The 23,545-nt window shown below is 30.5% G+C and overlaps 1 protein-coding gene across 8 annotated transcripts in view; it reads left to right on the top strand.

The window, feature by feature from the left end:
- The window catches only part of erc1b (ELKS/RAB6-interacting/CAST family member 1b), a 256,072-nt gene that overhangs the window by 45,289 nt on the left and 187,238 nt on the right, over positions 1-23,545 (top strand). For all 8 annotated transcript variants that reach the window (XM_051107019.1, XM_051107018.1, XM_051107022.1 and 5 more), the window contains 2 exons: positions 18,031-18,168; positions 23,169-23,309. In XM_051107019.1, coding sequence (XP_050962976.1) covers positions 18,031-18,168; positions 23,169-23,309 — 279 coding nt within the window. The remainder of the gene's footprint in view (positions 1-18,030; positions 18,169-23,168; positions 23,310-23,545) is intronic.

The following is a 23,545-nucleotide window of genomic DNA, read 5'->3' as shown; positions in this document are numbered from 1 at the left end:
ACTTCTGCAATTCGTAAACATCATTGCGCCCTTCAAACGGCTGTCATTTCCTCCACCCGAACGTAGATGGCACTGTTAGGCCACGTTTGATGAGCTCTGGCAAAACCAGCCTCACCAAATATCCCTTTGTGTAAATTTATGATTTCTAAAAGTAGGGAAAAGTTGTGTTTGTGATGGCGACGGAGTCTCCTGTTCTCAGAAATGACACACGCAGGCCGTTAACCTCAGGCTAACAGCGGGCGCCAAGGTATATACGTCTGTTCTGCATCTTTCATATCCATGCAACAGCTGTTTGCTTCTGCCTCAAATCCACGTCAGATACACAGGAAGCCGTAGCTTTCACCGTCGCCGCCGACATCGCTTTTCATCGACAATATTTAGGGTGCAGCTTTGAACTTCGTTTCACAATATACAAACTCTGACAGAAATCGGCACTCGAACGCTGCCAGGCCAAAACTATTGCTGACATGTCTTGTGCTCGCTGCAACTAGCCGTCGTCCCATGAGGCAATGCTTCGGCGGTCACATACGGCTATCGGTTTCAGTTGTTCTGCGCTGAGATCACAGGCTGTGCAAACAAGCCCCCCGTCCGCAGCCTCATTAATCTGGGTTTAGGGATAGTCTGAGTGCACACAACCCACCGTGAGCTCACCTTTATTGGGAAAACAGGAAGTTGTGCATCTCTCTAATGGACATTCCAGGGATAATGTTGCAAATCATGCTCCTAAGATCGCCGTAACTTGTGTCATATGTTATTTTACGACTAAGTTTCCCAAAAAAGCACATGGATCATTTGCTATAAATGTTTGCTCCGATGGCTAAAAGCTGTACTTCTCTTTGAAATTCACTCATAGTTTACAGGAAGTGGCTGTTGAGTGATAACCATTACCCTGGAAGACCTTTTAAGGTTGTAAATAACTTTTTGTCCCCTAATACAGACGTTAGGATATTTCTTAATTGGCAAATGCTTGTTTTTTTTTTTTTAAGTACCTTTTTAATTATTGTTATATTCTTCATATAATGTCTACATTTGTGGAAATCATTAGTATTTTTAATATTATTTAATAATTTTAAATAATATATTTTTATTGAGTATTTTATTAATATTAAATGATTAAATAATTTTAATGTATTTTAATATATTTTTTAACAAATATGTTTACACATTATTTTATTTTATTAAAGTAAGTTATGGGAACAAATAAGAAAGCTCTATTTACATCTCATAAACATGCTTGTTTTTTAAGTACCTTTTTAAATATTATGTTCTTTTTTTTTAATATAATGTGTACATTTGTGAAAATCATTAATATTTTTAATATAATTTAATACTTTTAATTAATGTTTTTATATTATTAATATAGAATTATAATACATTTTAATATATTTTATATATATTTTATTATAATATATTTTATATATATTTTATTTTATTAAAGTAAATTATGGTAAAAAAAAAGAAAGCTCTATTTACATCTCATATAAACAGGCTGTTTAAAATGCTTGTTTTTTTTAAGTACCTTTTTAATTATCATTATGTTCTTTGTATAATGTGTACATTTGTGAAAATCATTAATATTTTTAATGTAATTTAATACTTTTAATTAATGTTTTATTTTATATTATTAACATAAAATTAATTAATGAATTATAATTCCATGTTTTATTAAAGTAAATTATCGTGAAAATAGTAAAGCTCTATTTATATCTCGTATAAACAGATTGTGGCAAATGCATGTTTTTTTAAAATATCATTTGAGTTATCTTTTGAATTATTCTTCAAATAATGTCTTAATATGTAAAAATAATTTGTTTTAGTGTTTTAAGTTGTTAATATTAATTTTTGAATTAATTTAATTTTAAGATTTTTTTAAAAACATTTTTGTATATAAATTATGGTAAAAATAAAAAAAGCTCGATTTACAGCAGATTGAAACAGGTTGTAGTAATAAAACTGTGTTTGTGTATTAGCTGTTTTGGAAAAAAGCCCAGATTTGATCTCAGTTATACAGACCCGACACTGTCTTATCATTATATGATCTTTCTCGTAATCGTTTTTGTTTCCTTTTTGCCTATTTTCTTTCTCTTTTCGTCTCAGCCTCTTTGCTTCTCCTCACAGTTTGAGTCTGAAAGCCTCTCCGAGTCATCAGGGGCACGATGAACTTTTTTTTAAAGCCAAGTGCTCTCCCAAGCCACAGAAAGAGAAACATTTAGTTTCCATTATAGTGCCTGAGCTGCTCTGTATTGCCCCAGAGTTGTTCCTAATGGCCATAACACATTGAGACAGTGCTATGAAGGTATGCATGGGGCTGCTCAACAGGACACCATTCAACGCACAGGTCAAACATGAGGAAACGAGAAACAGAGCGAGCGGGATTACATCCAGCGCGGAAAAACTAGCGCATGTGTGTCATTTTGCGTTTTTAGAAACCTCCTGTACTTCTTACAGTGGATGTATCATGGACAATATAATTGCTTTTTTGAAATGGAGAAGTTAAAGGGGTAGTTCACCCAGAAGTGAGTTGTCGCAAACCTGTGTGAATTGCTCTCTTCTTTTGAACGCAAAAAAAGAAGATATTTTGAAGAATGTTGGTAACCAAACTTGACGGTACCCATTGACTTCCACAGTGTTTTTTCCCCTATGGAAGTCAATGGCTACTTTGGCTACTAACGTTCTTCCAAATGTTATGTTCAAACAGCAACCATTCAACGCACAGGTCAAACACAAGAAAACGAGAAGCAGAGCGAGTGGGATTATATCCAGCGCGGAAAAACTAGTGCATGTGTCATTTAGCATTTTCTGTACTTCTTACAGTGGATATGTCATGGACAATATAATTGCATTTTTGAAATTGAAGAGTTAAAGGGGAAGTTCACCCAGAAATGAGTCGCAAACGTGCATGAACACAAAAGAAGATATTTTGAATAACGTTGGTTACCAAACAATTGACGGTACCCATTGACTTCCATGGTGTTTTTTTTTTTTCCCCTATGGAAGTCAATGGCTACTTTGGCTACTAACATTTTTCAAAATGTTATGTTCAAACAGCTACCATTCAACGCACAGGTCAACCATGAGAAAACGAGAAACAGAGCAAGTGGGATTATATCCAGCGCGGAAAAACTAGCGCATGTGTCATTTTGCATTTTTAGAAACCTTCTGTACTTCTTACAGTAGATGTATCATGGACAATATAATTGCTTTTTTGAAATTGAGAAGTTAAAGGTGTAGTTCACCCAGAAATGAGTTGTCACAAAGTGTATGAATTTCTTTCTTCTGTTGAACACAAAAGCAGATATTTTGAAGAACATTGGTTACCAAACAATTGACGGTACCCATTGACTTCCATAGTGTTTTTTCCCTATGGAAGTCATTGGCTACTTTGGCTACCAACATTCTTCAAAATGTTATGTTCAAACAGCTACCATTCAACGCACAGGTCAAACACAAGGAAAGGAGAAACAGAGCGAGCGGGATTACATCCAGCGCGGAAAAACTAGCGCATGTGTCATTTTTAGAAACCTTCTGTACTTCTTACAGTGGATATGTCATGGACAATATAATTGCTTTTTTGAAATTGAAGAGTTAAAGGGGTAGTTACCCAGAAATGAGTTTCTTCTGTTGAACACAAAGGAAGATATTTTGAAGATCGTTGGTTACCAACCAATTGACGGTACCCGTTGACTTCCATAGTGTTTTCTTCCCCTATGGAAGTCAGTGGCTGCTTTGGTTACCAACATTTTTCAAAATATTTTCAAACAGCAAAAAAGAAGCGCCGTTTTAGAACAACATGGGGGTAAATGACACGGTTTCTTTGTTGATATATTCCAACATTTAAGACTAAACTTCCTCCCTCAGTTCGCCCGGACTGTTTATGGAAATGTAGCTCGAAAGTAGGATTTTGGCATCACAGCCAACACAAGGCTTCCCACATTTACATAAGAATTCAAATTCATTAACTAGATGAGTGAAGTTTGAGAACAAACTTTGAGTTGTCTTGAGAAAGCCTAGCCTGGAAGTTTGAAGCAGTTGAAAATTATGAAAGTTGATGTTGCCATCATGATTAAGCACATGATTTAACATGTCATTAGCATGTTTTAGCCTGACTAGTTTGTTGCTTGCATTTTTATAGGCTGATTACAATGTTGTTAGCATCAGTAGCATGTTAATAGCATGATTCTAGCATGATTAGCAAGTTACTTGCATGTTGTTGGCATAATTAGCATGTTTTTTTTTATTGAAAAAAAAAACATGGGGGATACAATAAACATTAAAAGGTAATTAAATAGGTAGAAAGGAAAAATAAAAATGTAAAAAATAAATAAAATAAAATAAAAATAAATAATAATACAAATAAATCATGCAGTCATACAATTAGAATAATTAACAAGTTACTACCATGTTTATAGCCCGATTAGCATGTTGCTAGCATGATTCTTGCATGATCAACATGTTTCTAGCATGATTAACATGTTACTAGCAGGTTTTTAATATGATTAGCATGTTACTAGCATGTTGTTGGCATAATTAGCACGTTTTTTTATTATAATTTTTTTATTTACCGTATCAGAAATATACAGATAAACATTCGAACATGGGGGATACAATAAACATTAAAAGGTAATTAAATAGGTAGAAAGGAAAAAATAAAAATAAATAAAATAAAATAAAATAAAATAAAATAAAAATTAATAAAATAAGACAAATAAATCATAGTTACTATCATGTTTATAGCCTGATTAGCATGTTGCAAGCATCACAGCCAACACAAGGTTTCCCACATTTACATAATTCATTATTTAGAATGTTTTTTTTTTGCCACTTAAGATGTCAGCCAATCAGAGCGGAGCTCATTTGCATATATAATTTTGCAAGATACAGTTTCTCACCTACTATATAGTTGCAAAGTATGTGATTTTGAAGCAGCCAAAGTAGCAAAAACTTGTTTAATTCCAAGGGTTAGTGAGAGTGGACAATTGAATGCAAAAAAAAAAAAAAATTCTGTCTGTTTTTGATGTTCAAAACTTAACATTACAAGCAGACTTAAAAAAAAAAAAAACCAAAATGCTTCAGACGTGTAGAATATGGCTTCTAAATGGGTGATTCAGAAATGGTCATGATTTTGGCATCACAGCCAACACAAGGCTTCCCATATTTACGTAAGAATTCAAATTCATTATTTAGAATGTTCTTTGCGCCACTTAAGATGTCAGCCAATCAGAGCAGAGCTCATTTGCATATAGAATTCTGCATGATACAGTTTCTCGCCTGCTATATAGTAGCAAAGTATGCGATTTTGAAGCAGCCAAAGTAGCAAAAACTGCCTGTTTAATTCAAAGGGTTAGTGAGAGTGAAAAATCAAATGCAGAAAAACTAAATTCTGTCTGTTTTTGATGTTCAAAACTTAACATTACAAGCAGATTAAAAAAAAAAACAAAATGTTTCAGACGTGTAGAATATGGCTTCTAAGTGGGTGATTCAGAAATAGTCATGATTTTGGCATCACAGTCAACACAAGGCTTCCCATATTTACATAAGAATTCAAATTTATTATTTAGAATGTTTTTTGCCCCGCTTAAGATGTCAGCCAATCAGAGCAGAGCTCATTTGCATATAGAATTCTGCATGATACAGTTTCTCGCCTGCTATATAGTAGCAAAGTATGCGATTTTGAAGCAGCCAAAGTAGCAAAAACTTTAATTCCAAGGGTTAGTGAGAGTGAAAAATCAAATGTAAAAACAACATTCCGACTATTTCTGATGTTCAAAACCTAACATTACAAGCAGACTTAAAAAACAAAACAAAACAAAATGCTTCAGACGTGTAGAATATGGCTTCTAAATAAGCGACGCTGTTTAGTTTATTCAAACAACACTTAGCGCTGTTACATTTGCACGTAGGAAAATGAGCTTTCCTAGACTGTGTGTGTCTGTGTATATAAATGAACAGATACACAGTGTCCTGTGAAGTATGCATTCGTTCTCAGAGGAGGGCTCGTTTCGTTTTTTCTCTTCTCGCACTCTCCTTTAATGTCTGAACATCATTTTTTTCTCCTTCTCGGAGCTGTTTGGCTTTGTAATTGTTTTCCCAGCGGCTCCGGTTCAAGTGCGAAAGCTCTCTGCCTTCTCGGTGGCACCGTTCGCCTGCGCGGATGTGAGCGAGTGCGTGCCGAACGGAGCAAAACGCACCTCTTCCAGCGGCAGCTCTTCCTCCTTTGTTTATATTCAGTGTTTTGTGTTTAACCGAACACATGCCCTTTAACAGCCTGGAAAATAACGATAATTTAGTTTGCAACTGTCAGATAAGGTGGCAGACGGATCCGCGGTGGAAGTGGCCGAACTAAATATTGAAAACAGCGGTTTGGATGGGAATTCTTTCGCAAGTTCACTGCAGGACAGGCTGCAGAAAATAACATTTGTTAATGCGAGGAGGGCGGAATACAAGACACAGTTGAGCAGAACTCGCTCAAGTATGTAAACTCGCGTCGAGCGGCTTGATGAAGAGCAGCTCTCTTTGGCATGAGAGGGTCGTCGGAGACACTTTGTCTTATGGATGAACGTGGGCGGCGCTCGTTTTCACGTCTGGACTTTTTTTTTTTGCATTATTAAATCCAATTAGGGTTGCACTTAATAAAAAAATAGGCAATCTGCGTCTTGTTTCGAAACAAAATATTTAAATTATAGCGCTTGAGCTCTGTTCTTCAGACAACACCAAAGAAATTAAGCCAGTTTGTTGACTTTGCGGTCAGGGTTTCGCTCTATCCAGATGTAATAAACACCCAATATTGAGCGTTGCTCAAGGAATTCATCTGCAAACTTTAGGAAACACAATCCGGGACATTGAGGTTCTTGCAAAACTCATTTTATTAAGACACAAATTCATGAACTTCGTGAACTTTCAGCAAATCCAGCAACTATATTTTTCTTAGAAGTAACAGCCTGCTAACTTCTGAACAAACTTGACACTTTGACGACATAAAACTGTCGTCGGAGCGTAGTGTGCGTTGGACTGCACTGCTGTTTGAAAGTTTGGGGTCAGTGTGATTTTGTGTTTTGGAAGAAATTAATACATTTATTCAGCGAGGACGCATTAAAGTGATCTGAAGTGACAGCTAAAGACATTTATAATATTATAAAAGTTTCTGTTTTAAATACATCCTGTTATTCTGAAATTCCCATTCATCCTAAAAAAGAAAGTATTGTGGTTTCCACAAAAATATTCAATTGTTTCGAACATCTTGAGCATCAAATAAACATATTAGAATGATTTCTGAAGGACCGTTTGACACTGAAGACTGAAGTAATGGCTGAAAACTTATAATAAAATATATTAAAATAAAAATATATTAAATATATTTTAAAATGTTATAATATTTTTTAATATGAAATAGTATGTTTAATATGAACATTTAAAAATGTAAAACGTACATTTTATTTGCCTTGGTGAGCATGAGTAATGGCTGAAATTTGAAATGTATTAAAATAAAAATATATTAAATATATTATAATAATATATTATTTTATTTTATAATTATACATATTTTGATTAAATATATTTTAAATATTTAAATCATAAAATTTTAAACATTTACTTTTTTCTTTTTTTTTTTGAAAATTTGAAATATATTAAAATAAATTATATTAAATTTATTTAAGAATATTATAATACTTTAAGTATTAAATATATATTAAATATATATTAAATATTTCATTAAATTTGTTTTGTTCACAAATGCAGCCTTGGTGAGCATAATTAATGGCTAAAAATATGTTAAAAGAAAAATATATTAAATATATTATAAAATATTATAATATTTATAATTATAAATATTTTATTAAATGCATTTAAAATATTAAAATCGTACATTTTAAAACATTTAGTTTTTTTTGTTCACAAATGCAGCCTTGGTGAGCATAATTAATGGCTAAAAATTTGAAATATATTAAAATAAAAATATATTAAATATATTATAAAATATTATAATATTTTAAAATAATAAATATTTGTATTAAATATATTTTAAATATTAAAACCGTCACTTTTAAAACATTTACATTTTATTTTTTGTTCACAAATGTAGCCTTGGTGAGCATATCAGTAATGACTGATATTTTGAAATATATTAAAATAAAAACACATTAAATATATTAAATTGTATAATATATTTTATAATTAGAAATATTTTAATTAAATATATTTTTGAAATATTAAAATCATACATTTTAAAACATTTACATTTTATTTTTTTGTTCACAATTGCAGCCTTGTTGAGCATCAGAGTCTTTTTCCAAAAACATTTCACTAACCCTAATCTTTTGAACAGTCATGTACAGCAAACCAGAAAGGTCATCATTGTTGTTGTATTTCAACAACAGTGATTTAAAATCCATACCGCGGTTTGTGAACGGCTGAAACCAAGTTTACATTTTCCGTTTTCGCGCCAGCAGAATCGAGAGTTTTACTAACAACGACTCACCGCACATGTAACATTTCAGCATGCATTATGTAGTGTATCATATTGCAGTATTTCATCGAAGGATGTCCCTGTGCGCATTCACAGAGGGTTTGGGCTAAACCCTGAACATTGACTGACCCCACAACCGCCCCCGTGGATGAAGAGCTTCCAATTTGCTACACTTTTAAAGGCTGGTTCAGAACGCAGAACGAGTGTGTGCTTTTTTTCCCCTCTTCTTTTCGACGGCTAAGGGGTTGAAGAAGGCTAACAGGCTTAGCACCACAAGGAAAGCCTCTTAAACAGAGCGTGTCGGGCCTGAGTTGTGATCTTCTTGCTGAGAAAGAGCCTCTTACATTGTTTGTTACCGTCCTTCAGTTGAGAGCGAGAGAGAAAGACACAGACTGAGAGAGCTGAGCTTTAAGAGGGCGCATGCTAATAAGTGCCTTGTGTTAAAATAATGATAAACCCCACATCAAAAGGCCGAGAGTCTTAAGCCCCTAACAGTCTGATAGAGAGAGAGAAAGATCCTCTCTGCTTTCGACTTAATTGGGGGAAAGAAGTTCCACAGAAGTTTCTAATTAATCGGCACTTCCTCCTCCTCATCTGTCTCTCTCTCTCTCTCTCGTACTCAGGCTTTGCAATTTCAAAGTACTTCAGTGTGTTTGTTTTACACAGTATAAAAATGCTGATAAAAGCAATGACAGACAAATAATCAAGTGCAAGTTGTTGCAATAAAATCTAAAAAGTACTTTTATTGCAGTAACTGGGCCCTTATTTATTATTGTGCAAAAATAAAAGTTGACACATTTTCAGTGTAATTTCTTTTTAAATGTATGCAAAAACACAGTAATTTATTTATTGATTTACACATTATAAAAATGGAAATAAAACCAGTGACAGATAAAAAATAAAGTGCAAGTTGTTGCTATAAAATCTAAGATTTTTAATGCTTTAAAGTACTTTTATTGTAGTAAAATAGCCCTTATTTATTATTGTGCAAAAATAAAAATGTACACATTTTATGTATTTTTTTTTTTTTAAATGTACAGAAACAAACCAATTTTTTTTTTTTCATTTTTAAAGATTGTAAAATTTAATTGATTCCTGTGAATCAAAGCTGAATTTACTGGATTTGCATTATTACTTCAGTTATTATTATCAATATTTATCTTTTTTTTTTTTTTTTTTTTTGTGGAAACCATGATACGTTTTTTCAGGATTTTTTGATAAATATAAAGTTTAAAAGAATTTATTCAAAATAGAAATATTTTGTGACATTATAAATTCTTAATTTATTGCGTTTTGTGGGTATTATTTTGTATCAGTCCCTTATTCTTATCAAATATTATTATTTTTGAATAGCATAAATAACTATAAAAAATTAAACTCTAAAAAATGCTGAGTAAATATAGACAAATCCAAAATAATTGCAAGTGTTTTTGAAAGAAACAAAAACAAATAAAAGTAAAATGTTGCAAAAAAATCAAAGGTTTTTTTGATGCTAATAAAGTACTTTGAAATTAGATTATTTTTTTATTGCGGTAACTGGCTCCTTATTTATTATTGTGCAAAAATATATATATTTTTTTAAATAATTAAATAATATTTTTAAATGTACACAAAAACACAGTAACAAAGAAAAATATTGTGCAGTATTACAATAAAAAAATTCTTTCTTTAATACATAATACATATACTATTTATTCCTGTGATGCAAAGCTGAAAATAAAATAGAACAAAAGAGTATAAAGTAAAAAAAAACAGTGTTTTTTCAAAATAGACACATTTTGTAACATTTATACATTTTAATTTAACATGTCCATGCACAATAAGAGTAATCATTTCTGTACATTTTTAATGCTAATAAAGTATTAACAATAAAAAAAAATATATATAAAAAAATATATATATATATATATATATATATATATATATATTGCAGTCACTGGATCCTTATTTATTATTATGCCTAAATAAACTTTTTTACAATTTTTTTATGTTTTTTTTTTTTTATGTACACAAAGACACTTTCTTTTATGAATGTAAAATCCCTTAAAACAGCATTTATTCAAAATATAAATATTTTGTAATATTATAAATTCTTAATTTATTGTGTCCTTGCTCAATAAAGGTAAACAAAATATTGTTTAATATTATTAAATATATTTTAAATATATATAAACAAACTACTATTTAAAATAACATTTTTTCCATTTTAAATATTATTTTGAATGCTGTTGTTCATATCTAGTAAATAACAATAATAAATAGAGGCATCAGCAATAATCAAAAGGTGAATGTTCATTAATAAGCAATTTTAAAAAAATGTATTCTTTAATTATTATTTATTCAACTTATTAATACAAGTTTATTTATCAACACATTAATAAATGTTAATTTCCAGCCTATTTTTGGGTTCAATAGTTGAATTAAATAATTTTGTTTTTAACCCAGCATTTTTTCAAGTGTAGGTTACAGTAATTGCAATAAATGTAATTGTTGTAAATAATATTTATTAATTAATAAATTTTTTTATTTTAGGTTTTAGCTTTGCTATTTGTACTGGTGGTGCTTTTAGAGATGCAGGGCGACAGTAAAACTCTAAATCTGAACTACGTCTCTAAATCCATGCCCTTTAAAGAGGTTTAACTACGACCAGTAAAACTCTGACCACCTTGAACTTTTGAGTAAATCCAAATAAATGTGTCCGTTGCAATTTATTATATAAAAGTAATGACTCACAGTCACACAGTGGAATTTTCCTCCTCCTGTCACTTTGTATCAAACGAGTGCAGCTGAAGTCATGTGATCCATAACCGGTCGACACAGCCCTGGCACGTCGACCGGTGCCAGAACTAATCGACTAGTTTAGTGCCACCCCGAACATATGGTGATCAAAGCCGGAATACAAATTTTGACAATTTTAAGAATTAAGGCAAATCTCTTTCTGTGTGTGGGAGTTTGCCGACACAAAGACTGGCGTCGTGCCACTTACCTGTCAGGTCTCACCCACTCAGGTGCCAAACTCCTCACGCTCATTTGCATTACTGAGCAGCGCGTGTGTTCGACGCCACCCATTCGCTTCAACAAACCGCTCGTCAATGACACGGGATTCACGTCTGTGTCGCTAAATAAATCCTGACAGGTGGATCAGGACCCTGATGCAAATTGGCTACTTGTTTATTTAGAAAGAAATAAATAAATGAACATGAAAGATTGATTTGCGCTTAAATTATTTTATTATTTGAGCACAAACAGACTGCAGAGCGGTTCGAGAGACTTAAAACTAAAAATTATTTTTAAATTATTAAATTATTATTTGGGAATAAAACAAAGATTACTGGAGTGTGTTTTACAAAAAAAATACAATGTTTCTACTTTAAATTTCATTCATTCATTTATGTGCAATTGTTTGTAAAATGTATTAGCAATTTCTGAGTGAGACTAAACATAGGAAATCATGAATAGGGTCAATTACACTGAAAAAAATGGTGTTGGATTTAATTTATAATTATTTGTAACATTTACCAGTAATTTCTGAGTTAAATAAACAAATAAATAGCTTAATTAATTAATAAATACATTGAATTAAACATGACATTTTTATTTTCTTTAAAATGTAGTCTAAGAATATAATATTTGTTTTATTTATAGCTTTCTATAATAGTTATAGTTCTAAATAAGTAACTTATTTTTATAAAAGGTTATATACTATTTCATAAGTGTATACAGTTTAGTTCTCATTGTGCAAAAAAAAAATAAAAAAAACAGGCTTACAGTACTTACTAAAATGAATAACCATTAAAATAAAAACTGAAATTAAAACTTTCAACATTTTTTTTGATACTTCAAATAATAATAATAATAATAATAATAATAATAATAATAATAATAATAATAATAATAACAATAATAATATTTTATTTCAGCTATAATTCAGTTTAACTTAATGTACCAAAATAAAAAAAAAAACTTTAAATAAATACAGTTTTATAGACATATGTATAAAATTGAATTTAAAACATAAACATTAACTAAACTAAACTAAACTGAAATAAAAAAAAAAAATCTAAATAAAATAAAATAGAAAATTGTACAATAAAATAAAATAAAATAGAATAATAATAAAATGTTTTATTTAAGGGCAACATTTGCTGTTTTAATTTAGTTTAACTTAATGTACAAAAATAAATAAATAAATAAAACCTTAAAATAAATAACATTTTTATAGACATATACTGTATAAAACTGAAATTAAAACATTAACATTTTTGATGCTTCAAATAAAATAAATGTTAACTAAACCAAATAAACTGAAATAAAATATATATATATAAATAAAATAAAATAATTATAATAAATAAATAAATAAATTAATAAATTAATTAATTAAATAAAATGTTTTATTTCAGTTATTTCCCAGGGCAACATTTGTAATTTTAAAACTAAACTAACCTGAAAAAAAATAAATAAATAAATAAATAAATAAATAAATAAATAAATAAAAATAAATAAATAAATAAATGATAAAAATGAATAAATAAAATAAAATAAAATAATAAAATAAAAATAATTTAAAAAAATGTTTAATTTCAGCTATTTGCCAGGGCAGCATTTAACTTAAGAGCGTTTAAGAGTTTATCTTAATGTACTAAAATAAATAAAACCTTAAAATAAATAAGATTTTATAGACATACTGTATAAAACAGAAATTAAAACATAAAAAATGTTTAATACTTCAAATAAAATAAATGCTAAGTAAACTAAACTGAAAAAAAAATATATAATAATAAAATAAAATATTTCAACTTTTATTTCAGCTGTTTGCCAGGGCAACATTTGCTTAATAAACTTTTATAGACTATATAAAACTGAAGTTAAAAATAGCTAAATCAAAATAGCTAATGATCATACTCTCTCCAACATAATACTGTGAAGAATTCCAGAGAACCTTCTAATAAATAAAAAGGGCTGGAAACGTCCAGCAAAGTTTCTCTTACACATCCAGTATAACCTTCTTAACACCCATCTGCCGAAAATCTGCAGAAATGATCTCCCCTCCCGTCGCTCCACTCTGTGGGTTTGACATGTTGTTTTGTTCGGCTTGCACATTGCATACAATTCTGATGCAACCCGCTGTAAACGCTCACATTTTTTCAACCTCTGCCTGTGTGTGTGTGTGTGTGTGTGTGTGTGTGTGTGTGTGTGAGCGTCTGTTGTCTTGTTGTGTGTCGTGTGCCTCTCTGTCTGTTTGCAGAGCTCACACCACACTGACAAGCAGCAGATCACTAAGTGAAACAAAACACTCTTTAATAATTCAGACAGCCCCCTCCCTCTCTCTCTCTCTCTCTCTCACACACACAAATCCCTTTAAGTCTCCATGCGTTTGGATGTCTCTGACGGGAGGCTGCTCTTTTTGTCTCGTCTCGTCTTTTATCCCCTCACACACTCGCGGATGAAACCAGAAACAGGGCAGAAGAGCTCGTGGGAGTGAGTGTTTGTCCATCTACACACTCTTCTTCCCTCAATTTTAGATGCCAGCTCATCCAGTATCAGTTTAAATGCTCTCTGAGTATCCCAACATGGGCTGTTTTTGCCTAATAGGCTCCTATTTGAACGTAATCATCATTTGGCTTGACATGGATCAGCGTAATCTAGATCTGCGTGTCTGTCTTCTCTTTACGAGGAAGATGAAGGCATTTTTCCTCTCAATTTCGCTTTCAATGCGCTGATTGTTTTCCGAAATATAATTGCTGTTATCATATGACTCCGCACATGCATAATACGAGCGCTATGAAATATTCATGAGCGAATAGTGAGCGCCGGCCAAAGCTGCACGGGGTAACCCGAAACTCTGGGGGATGCTGGGTAATGGGGCAGAGGAGTTGTTTGTAAAATATATTTGCAAATTCTGAGTGAAAAAGTAAATCCTGCACCATTTTTTGTAGTGTAAGTATAGGAAATCATGAATAGGGTCAGTTAAATTAAAAAAAAAATGGTGTTGGGTTTAATTTATAAGTATTTGTAACATTAACCAATAATTTCTAAATGAAATAATAAATAAATTAATTAATAAATAACTGATGCTATTTGATACTTCAGATAAAATAAATGTTAACCAAACTAAAGTAAACTAAACTGAAGTATAATTAAAAATAAATAAATAAAATAAAATAAAATAAAATAATAATGTTTTATTTCAGCTATCTGCCAGGGCAACATTTGCACTTTTAATTTAGTACTAAAATAAATAAAACCTTCACATAAATAAAAATTTTATGGACATATTCTGTATAAAACTGAAATGAAAAGAATAACATTTTTTTGATACTTTTAAATAAAATAAATGTTAACTAAACTGAAATAAAAAAAAAAAAAGATATTAAATAGAAAAAAACATTAAAAATAAAATAAAATAAATGCTTTTTTTTAAATTTAGCTTAATTTAATGTACTAAAATAAATAAAACCTTAAAATAAATACAATTTTATATTTGATACTTCAAATTAAAAAAAAAAAAAATTAACTAAACTGAGCTGAAGTAAAAATAAATCAGAATAAAATAAAATAAAACATTTGCCTTGGAACAGAAATAAAAAAAATCTAAATAAAATAAAATAAAATAAAATAAATGCTTTATTTCAGTTATTTGCTAGGGCAACATTTGACATTTTAATTATGTTTAATTTAATGTACTAAAATAAATAAAACCTTAAAATAAATAATATAATAAATAAATAAAATAAATGTAAACTAAACTGAACTGAAATAAAAAAAATAGATTGAAATAAAATAAAATAGAAAAAAAAATTAATATAAAAAAATAAATAAAAATAAAACAAAATAAAATAAAATAAATGCTTTATTTATTTGCCAGGGCAACATTTGCAATTATAATTAAGTTTAATTTAATGTACTAAAATAAATAAAACCTTAAAATAAATAAGATTTTATATTTTATACTTCAAGTAAAAAAAAGGATAACTAAACTAAACTGATCAAAATAAAATAAAATTGAATAAAATAAAATAATAAAATAAAAAAAATAAAATAAAATAAAAAATACAACTAATAAGTTTTATTTCCATTTATTTCTATTTCTCAAATGTTGCCTTGGCAAATAGCTTATCAGGTTGTGTTACACAACCAGGTTTCATTAGTGACCGCAAATGATAAAGTGAAGAAGGTGAAGTGTGTGCGCCGTCGGACAGGTGGAGCTGTCAGGTGTGCATTTGATTAATGAAAGGCTTTTGGTACATAGTTATTCCACAAAAAAAATCCGCACAAATTCCTTTTTTCCCTCGCTCAACTTAAAACTAGCTGGACTAACCTCGACATCTGTCCAAACATGTCTGAAATTATTTAAAACAACAAACCCTGCCATATTTTTTGTTATTATTTGACCAACAACTGTTGTTTTTTTTAATACAGGGTGAATTCATTGTAGGGTCTCTTTTCACTTTTCCTCTCTGCCTTCATTTGTTATCCTTGTAATCGCTTTTTGCCAAAACATTCACCCTTTTAATTAAATTCATAAGTCGACGCGGCTTTATCTCTCTCGGCGGTCGGGTTCGGAAACCAGATTAGGCCGCTGTCACAGTTTTCTCTCGCTCTTTTCCGGATGCCGTATAAAAAAAAAAGCTTCTGAAGTTGCTAAAGTAGTTAAAGACTAAGACATTTGAGTGAAAACAAACTGCAAAGGGAGAAAAGATGTGGGAGATTTGACCATTATTCTGTTCATTTTGTTTGGTTTGTAATCAGTGTAGTTATAGTTATTTTTTAACCTTACTTTTCAATTTTCATTTAATTTTCAGCTATTATCAAATGTCTTGAAGCACAAATAATAATAAATAAAAATATATATAGTTATTTAGTAAAACAGTAAATATTTAAGCAATTAATATGAGTAACATGAGTAATTAATAATATATAATATAATATAATATAATATAATATATGCAGCTATGTGGTTTATAATGGTTTATAATAACTTTAGTTACAGAAGATATTTTAATTTTCTGTTATTTTAAAATGCAGTGAAACATGAATATTAAATTATAAAAATAGCAAAAAATATAGTAAATATTATATTATGTTGAATTCTATATTTATATTTTTAAGTGGAAGAAAAGAAAGATTTTGGGCATTTTTGATAACTAAAGAATATATTATTTTCTTTATTTTTATATTTTTAATGCTTTTCAAATGTATTGAAAAAATTAATTCATATAATAATAAATATAATATAATATAATATAATATATAATATAATGTTGTATTATTACAGAAGTTATTTTCATTATTTTCAGTTGTTTTTAAATGTTGTTAAATGTTGTGAAACCTGAATAATAACAAAACAGCAAAAAATAGTTATATATATATAACTAAAAAATAAATAATTTTCATTATTTTTATTGCTTTTTTTTAGTTTAAATGTCTTGAAACATGAGTAATTAATTATAATATAATGTAATACAATATAAAATAAAATAATACATAATATAATATTAAATGTTGTGAAACATGAATAATAAATTATACAAATAAAAAAAGTGTAGGAAATATTAGATATATTATATCAAATTATATATTTAGATTTTTTTAAACAGAAGAAAGGGCAGATTTTTGGTCTGCTAATTTTATTTTGTTTATAATGTATTTATAGTCATTTTTAACAATAAAAAAAATGTCTTTGAAATTAAATATAATACAGTATAATATAACAATATTATAAATGTGGTTTATAAAAGTTTTTAATATTTTTAAAGTTATTTTAATTATTTTCAGTCATTCTCAAATGTCTTGAAACATAAAAAAAAAACCAATTTAATATTTTTAAATATTTAAATGTACATAAATGACTGATGTAATAGTGTTTGTTCCAGCCATGGCAACAAAAAGTCTGTTGCCGTCATTTCAGAATATACATCTTACATCAATTACGTTCATATCAAAGTCCCTATATTTTCCTCTTCATCTTGTTCAGCCCCAGAACTTTTACTCTAAACATCTGAGGTAGGCCTGCTGATAAAATGTGTTTGCACAGAGAGCGGCTCTATCAACGGCAGGTTGTTTCAAAGCAGCTAAAGGAAACAAAAACGGCAACTATTTATCAAATCCGTCAGCGTTTAATTGAATGTGAAACGGTGGACAGGAACAGTCAGTCTTTTCATTGAGCTGTCGGGACATGATGAATGGAGCGAAACGTGGAAATGCCCATCTCTCCCGTGTCATTCATCAGCTCCGGCGTCACGCGCACGCCAGCCGCGCACGCAGATAAGGAAAGTTTATGAAGAGAATTAGTTCTGAATATGCTTCTAATGAGGTCATTATTTATTTTCAGCCGAACAGCGAAAAAAATAGATTGTTTTTAGCCGATCCGACCCTCCCCCCGCTCCTAATGTTGTTGCATATGGCGTGCTGTAAATGCACGTGCCGAAAATAACATGAAAAATGGCTTCACTTAGTCTACTCTGAGCTTAAGTGTGAGTAAATGTTGTTTATTGTGCTTTAATAGATACGTCTTCATCTGGATCAGGTCGATGTCGTAAAACTGTCTCTTTCTCTCGGTGCAGATTGAGAACCTGCAGGAGCAGCTGAGGGATAAGGAGAAGCAGATGACCAGCTTGAAGGAGCGCGTCAAATCCCTGCAGGCCGACACTTCAAACACGGACACGGCCCTCACCACGCTGGAGGAGGCCCTGGCCGAGAAGGTGGACACCCACGAGCACTCGCACACATTCATGTACAGCAGGGGTGCTCAGCTCTGATCCTGGAGAGTTCAGCTCCAGCCATGATCAAACACACCTGAACCGCTAATTAGGATCTGAAGGAGCACTTGATAATTACAAGGTGCGTTTGATCAAGGTTGGAACTAAACGCTGCAGGAAGGTCGATCTCCGGAAACAGGGTTGGGCACCCCTGATGTACAGCCACCGAAATTCATCGATGTCCTCTTGTTCCCTGATAAGTTCACTAGTTGTCTGTTTTACGGTTGTCGTAATACCAACATTTTTATTGGTATGATTCTCACCCAGTGTTCAAAGCGGCCCTCTGTTAGTTATACACCAGCAAACTGAATCGCTGTTACAGATATTATGTTTATTCATCCTTAATTTTAGTATTAACTGGAACCAAAGTACTGGTACTTTATTATCCCTACTCAATGCTGACATTGAATGTAGAGCAGTTAATAATAATTAATAATAATAATAATAATAATAAAAAGTAATTATACAGGTATTATTATTATTATTATTATTATTAATGATGATAATAATAATAATAATAATAATAATAACAGCAATTATTAACCATATTTAACATAAATGTGTGCTCTAATACTATTAGTGAATGTATATAAATATAACTTTTATATTATTATTATTATTATTAATAATAATAATAATAATAATAATAAGAATTTTATATGTGTTGTTGTTGTTGTTGTTGTTGTTGTTATTAACAATTAATAACCATATTTAATATAAATGTATGATCTAATACTATTACATAAATATAACTATGTTTATTATTATTAATAGTAGCAATAATAATAATAATAATAATATAGATGCATTATTATTATTGTTATTGTAATTATCAACAATAACAATTAATAACCATAATTAATATGAATGTATGATCTAATACTATTAGTAAATCTTATTATATAATATATACTTATTATTATTATTATTATTAATAACAGCTGTTAATATCCATATTTAATATAAATGTAAGATCTAATATTATTAGTTACTTGTTACTATTACTAATATCATTATTTACGATAATATAAATTATAACCATATTTAGTATACATGTATGATCTAATACTGTTAGTTAATGTTATATAAATATTATTGTTGTTTTTATTAGTATTATTATTATTGATATTAATAATGATGTACATGTAGTGTTGTTGTTATTATAATTATGTATTATTATTATTATTATTATTATTATTATCAACAGCAGTTAATAAATATATTTAATATAAATGTACAATCTAATACTATTTAGTAAATATTATATACATTGAATTAAGTTGTTTATTATTATATTATTATTATTGTTACTACTACTACTAGTAGCAGTATTAATAGAATTTGTCATAGCATTTTAATTTTAATTTGTAATTTAAAACTTTTAGTAAATATAGTTAATATTGCATTTAATTGTTTGTTAATGTTATGAATGTGATTTTTTTTTTTTTTTTTATAAATAGTAGTAGTAGTAGTAGTACTAGTAGTACCAATTCATTATGCAAGTTATTATTATTTATATTTTATATTTTATTAATAATACACGTTTACAAGTTCTTGTTAAGTTATTATTATTATTATTATTATTATTATTATCCGTTAATATTTAAATTTAATATTAATGTATTATCTAATATTAAATATTATAAAAATATATTATTTCATAATATTAAATGTATAATAATATTTTATAATATTAAATATTATAAAAATAAAACAGTTGTCTATTATTATTAGTATTATAAAGGCTGTAGAATTTTTTTACAGTTAATATTAATTTAAATGTAATAGTATTGTATATTTTTAGTAAATATTACATTAATATTACATTTGGTTGTTGCTGTTGGTGGTGGTGGTAGTAGTAGTACAAATTATTTATGCAAATTACAATTTATATATTTTACTAATATTACATTAAGTTGTTTAGCATTATTATCAGTACTAATAATGATTATTATTATTACTATTATTATTAACTAAACTGGATTGGTGGTAGCTTGTGTGTTCTCCTTCAGAGACATGATTTCACAGGTGACGTGAACTGCAGTAGCAGAACATCAGAAGCTGTGAGTGTGTGTGTGTGACAGCAGTGAAGATTGCTCTGTCACACACCCTTATGTAAGGACTCAGTCATTCTCGCACCGCGATTGACCTCCCAGCAAGCGTACGGATCCACGGGTCAATCCCCGTCACTTCTCATCAACTCACATCACATGTGCGATTGTCTTTGCCAACACCTACACGTAGTTCGCCGAACATTTCAGGTCACGGGCGTCCTGAATGACTTAGAAACAACATATCCAAACCCACCCCACCTGCCCCCTGAACTCCACCTCATGAATATGAATGAATTAACCCCGGCGGTTATTAGCATTGTCTTACGCGTCCGCAGTCTGGCGGCGAACCGCTGTTCAGCGTTTCCCCACTTCATCTCGCTCACATACCCTCACGCGCCGAGGTTTGGGCCTCCCGTTCCTCCCAGCCGCGGGGCGGAAATTAACTTCGTCAGCCATCTGCATATTAAAAAAAGGAGAGCTCTGGCTACTCGAACGCAGACGGACACGTATGCACTTCTGCGGCTCGTTCCCTCACGCAGACGTTTGCAGAGCGTATCTGTCCTTCACTGCTTAGACACATGCCGTTTTCCATTTCACACGCCTCGGATGCCGTCCGACGCGAGTTGCGAGCCCGGCGCGAGAGTTAGCTGGCACGCCGATGAGCGGTCATGCTTAATGTCACAGCTCAGCGAGGATCGGCCAGGAACGTCGGCTCGGGAGAGTGAAATACAGCCCTTGCGGTGAGAAATGCAGCGCGGGCCTGAAAAAGAGCAGTGTTATTATTGTCCGGTTCGGCCGCTCGGTGTGTGAGTTTTGGTCGGCGTGGGTGTGAAAGTGCTGGAGGCTGATGCTCTCCATGATTCCAGCCGTCCTCTTTCACAGGCCGTCGACTGCGAACGCGAGGCTGCGCCAAGACACTCTTTCCTCAGACCTCTTATTGTCTCACGTTATTGCTTTGTGTGTCTCTTTTTCCTTTTAGAATTATTAAAGGTGGTTTTTTTATGCGACATTATTACTGTATGGCAGAGTAGCCGTTCACATCAGATCTGACTCATTTCTACTAAAGTTACTTCCATTTTCTGAAGGCAGACGCGGCCAAATCTTCCAGCACCTGGCCAAAGTTGACACATGTGTGAGATTAATGGATCGTACGGCGAATGTGTTCATTCAGATATGTTCCGTCAGCCGTGCAGAGTTATGCTTAAGTTGGGAATTAAGGAATTGGTGTGCCTGCACTTTCTAAACTTTGACAAGTGTTGGCTTGCTCTTGTTTTTTGGGTAAATATTACAACCCTTACATAAAACGGAATGCAAATAACCACAAATTTCATTTCCTCTCCGCACTTGCTACTTTTTCAGTTAATCTTTTAGAGGAAAAAAAACGAACAGACCGTGGACAATTTAAGTGTTCAACTTTCCAGTACAAATTTGCAACATATAAGGTTAAAGCTTAAAGGCGTAGTTCACCCAAAATGAAATGGAAAAAAAAAAAAAATTATAATAATAATAATAATAAAAATAAAAAAATAATAAAATAAAGGCACAGTTCACCCAAAATAAAATAAAATAAAGGCACCGTTCACCCAAAAAAAAAAAAAAAAAAAAAAAAATAAAATAAAATAAAATAAAATAAAATAAAAAAATTAAATTAAATTAATTTGCCTAAAATAAAATAGTATTAAATATTGTATTTTATTATGTTTCATAATAATAATAATAATAATAAAGGTTTGTTATTATTTATTCACCCTCATGTCATAGAATAAATAATCTAAAATAAAATAAAGGCACAGTTTACCCAAAATAAAATAAAATAATGAAATAAAGGCAGGGTGCACCCTAAATTTAATTTAATTTAATTTGATTTAATTTAATTTGATTTGATTTGATTTAATTTAATTTAATTTAATTTAATTTAATTTAATTTAATTTAATTTAATTTAATTTAATTTAATTTAATTTAATTTAATTTAATTTAAGGTGTGATATGCCTAAAATAAAATAGTATTAAATATTGTATTTTATTATATTTAACAATAATAATAATAAAGGTTTGATATAATTGATTCACCCTCATGTCATAGAACAAATAATATAAAATAAAATAATTTATTTGAATGATATTAGTATTAAATATTTTATTATATTATTATGAGTTCATTCAGTGGTGGTGTTTTTCCCATGGAACACAAAAAGTGAGTTTTTGAAGTTCACGCAGCTGTTTTCCATATCAGTGGTTCATAGTTTCCGCAACAGTAAAATGACACCAAAAAGCACCATAAAAGTAGCCTATATGATATTCATGCTTTATTCCATATCTTCTAAAACCATATGATAGCCCTGTGTGAGGAACAGGGTGAAATGAAAGTGAAATTTAAAGGGACAGTTCACCCACAAATGAGAATTCTGTCATTAATTACTCACCCTAAAGGTGTTCCAAACCCGTAAGATCTTTAGAACACAAATTAAGATGTTTTTGATGAAATCTGAGAGCTTTCTGATTCTGCACAGACAGCAATGCAACTGACACATTCAAGGCCCAGAAAGGTAGTAAGGACATCATTAAAATAGTCTGTGACGTTGGTGGTTCAACCTTAATTTTAACCTATGCAGTTTAAGAAAGCTCTCAGATTTTATCAAAAATATCTTAATTTGTGTTCCAAAGATGAACGACGGTCTTACAGCTTTAAAACGACATGAGGGTGAGTAATTAATGACAGAATTTCCATTTTTGGGCGAACTGTCCCTTTTACCTGCTTAAGATTCTTCAATATATAGAATTTTGTGTTCCACAGATGAAAGTCAGATGGTTTTGTAATGACATGTGGCTTTTCTTTTTGCTTCTAAATCACACATTACCATGTCCTTTCTTGTTTGTGATGTTTGCAGGAGCGTATTATCGAGCGTCTGAAGGAACAGAGGGACAGAGACGAGAGAGAGAAGGGCGAAGAACTGGACAGCAGCAAGAAAGAGCTCAAAGAGCTGAAAGAGAAAGTCAGCGTACTGCAGGGAGAGCTGTCCGATCGCGAGGTGAGAATTGTGTTTGCTTGAACTACTGAACTAATGCTTTATAAATGCCAGTATTATATGAAATTGATGATTTTTCACAATCTACAGTGTTTTTGTAATAATCATTTTTCACTTTGTAATGACATTACTTTGTAGGAGTGAGACAAACCATATTTAGAGACCAAAATCTTGTCTGCAACATCATTTATTGTTGATGTCCAAATAATAGTGAAACCCAAAATGAAATTAGAAGCTGC

Source organism: Labeo rohita, chromosome 4 (assembly GCF_022985175.1).
Source record: "Labeo rohita strain BAU-BD-2019 chromosome 4, IGBB_LRoh.1.0, whole genome shotgun sequence".
In the NCBI taxonomy this organism is placed as follows: Eukaryota; Metazoa; Chordata; class Actinopteri; order Cypriniformes; family Cyprinidae; genus Labeo; species Labeo rohita.
Note: the sequence above shows the minus strand (reverse complement) of the source record. Positions and strands in the feature narration are given on the sequence as shown.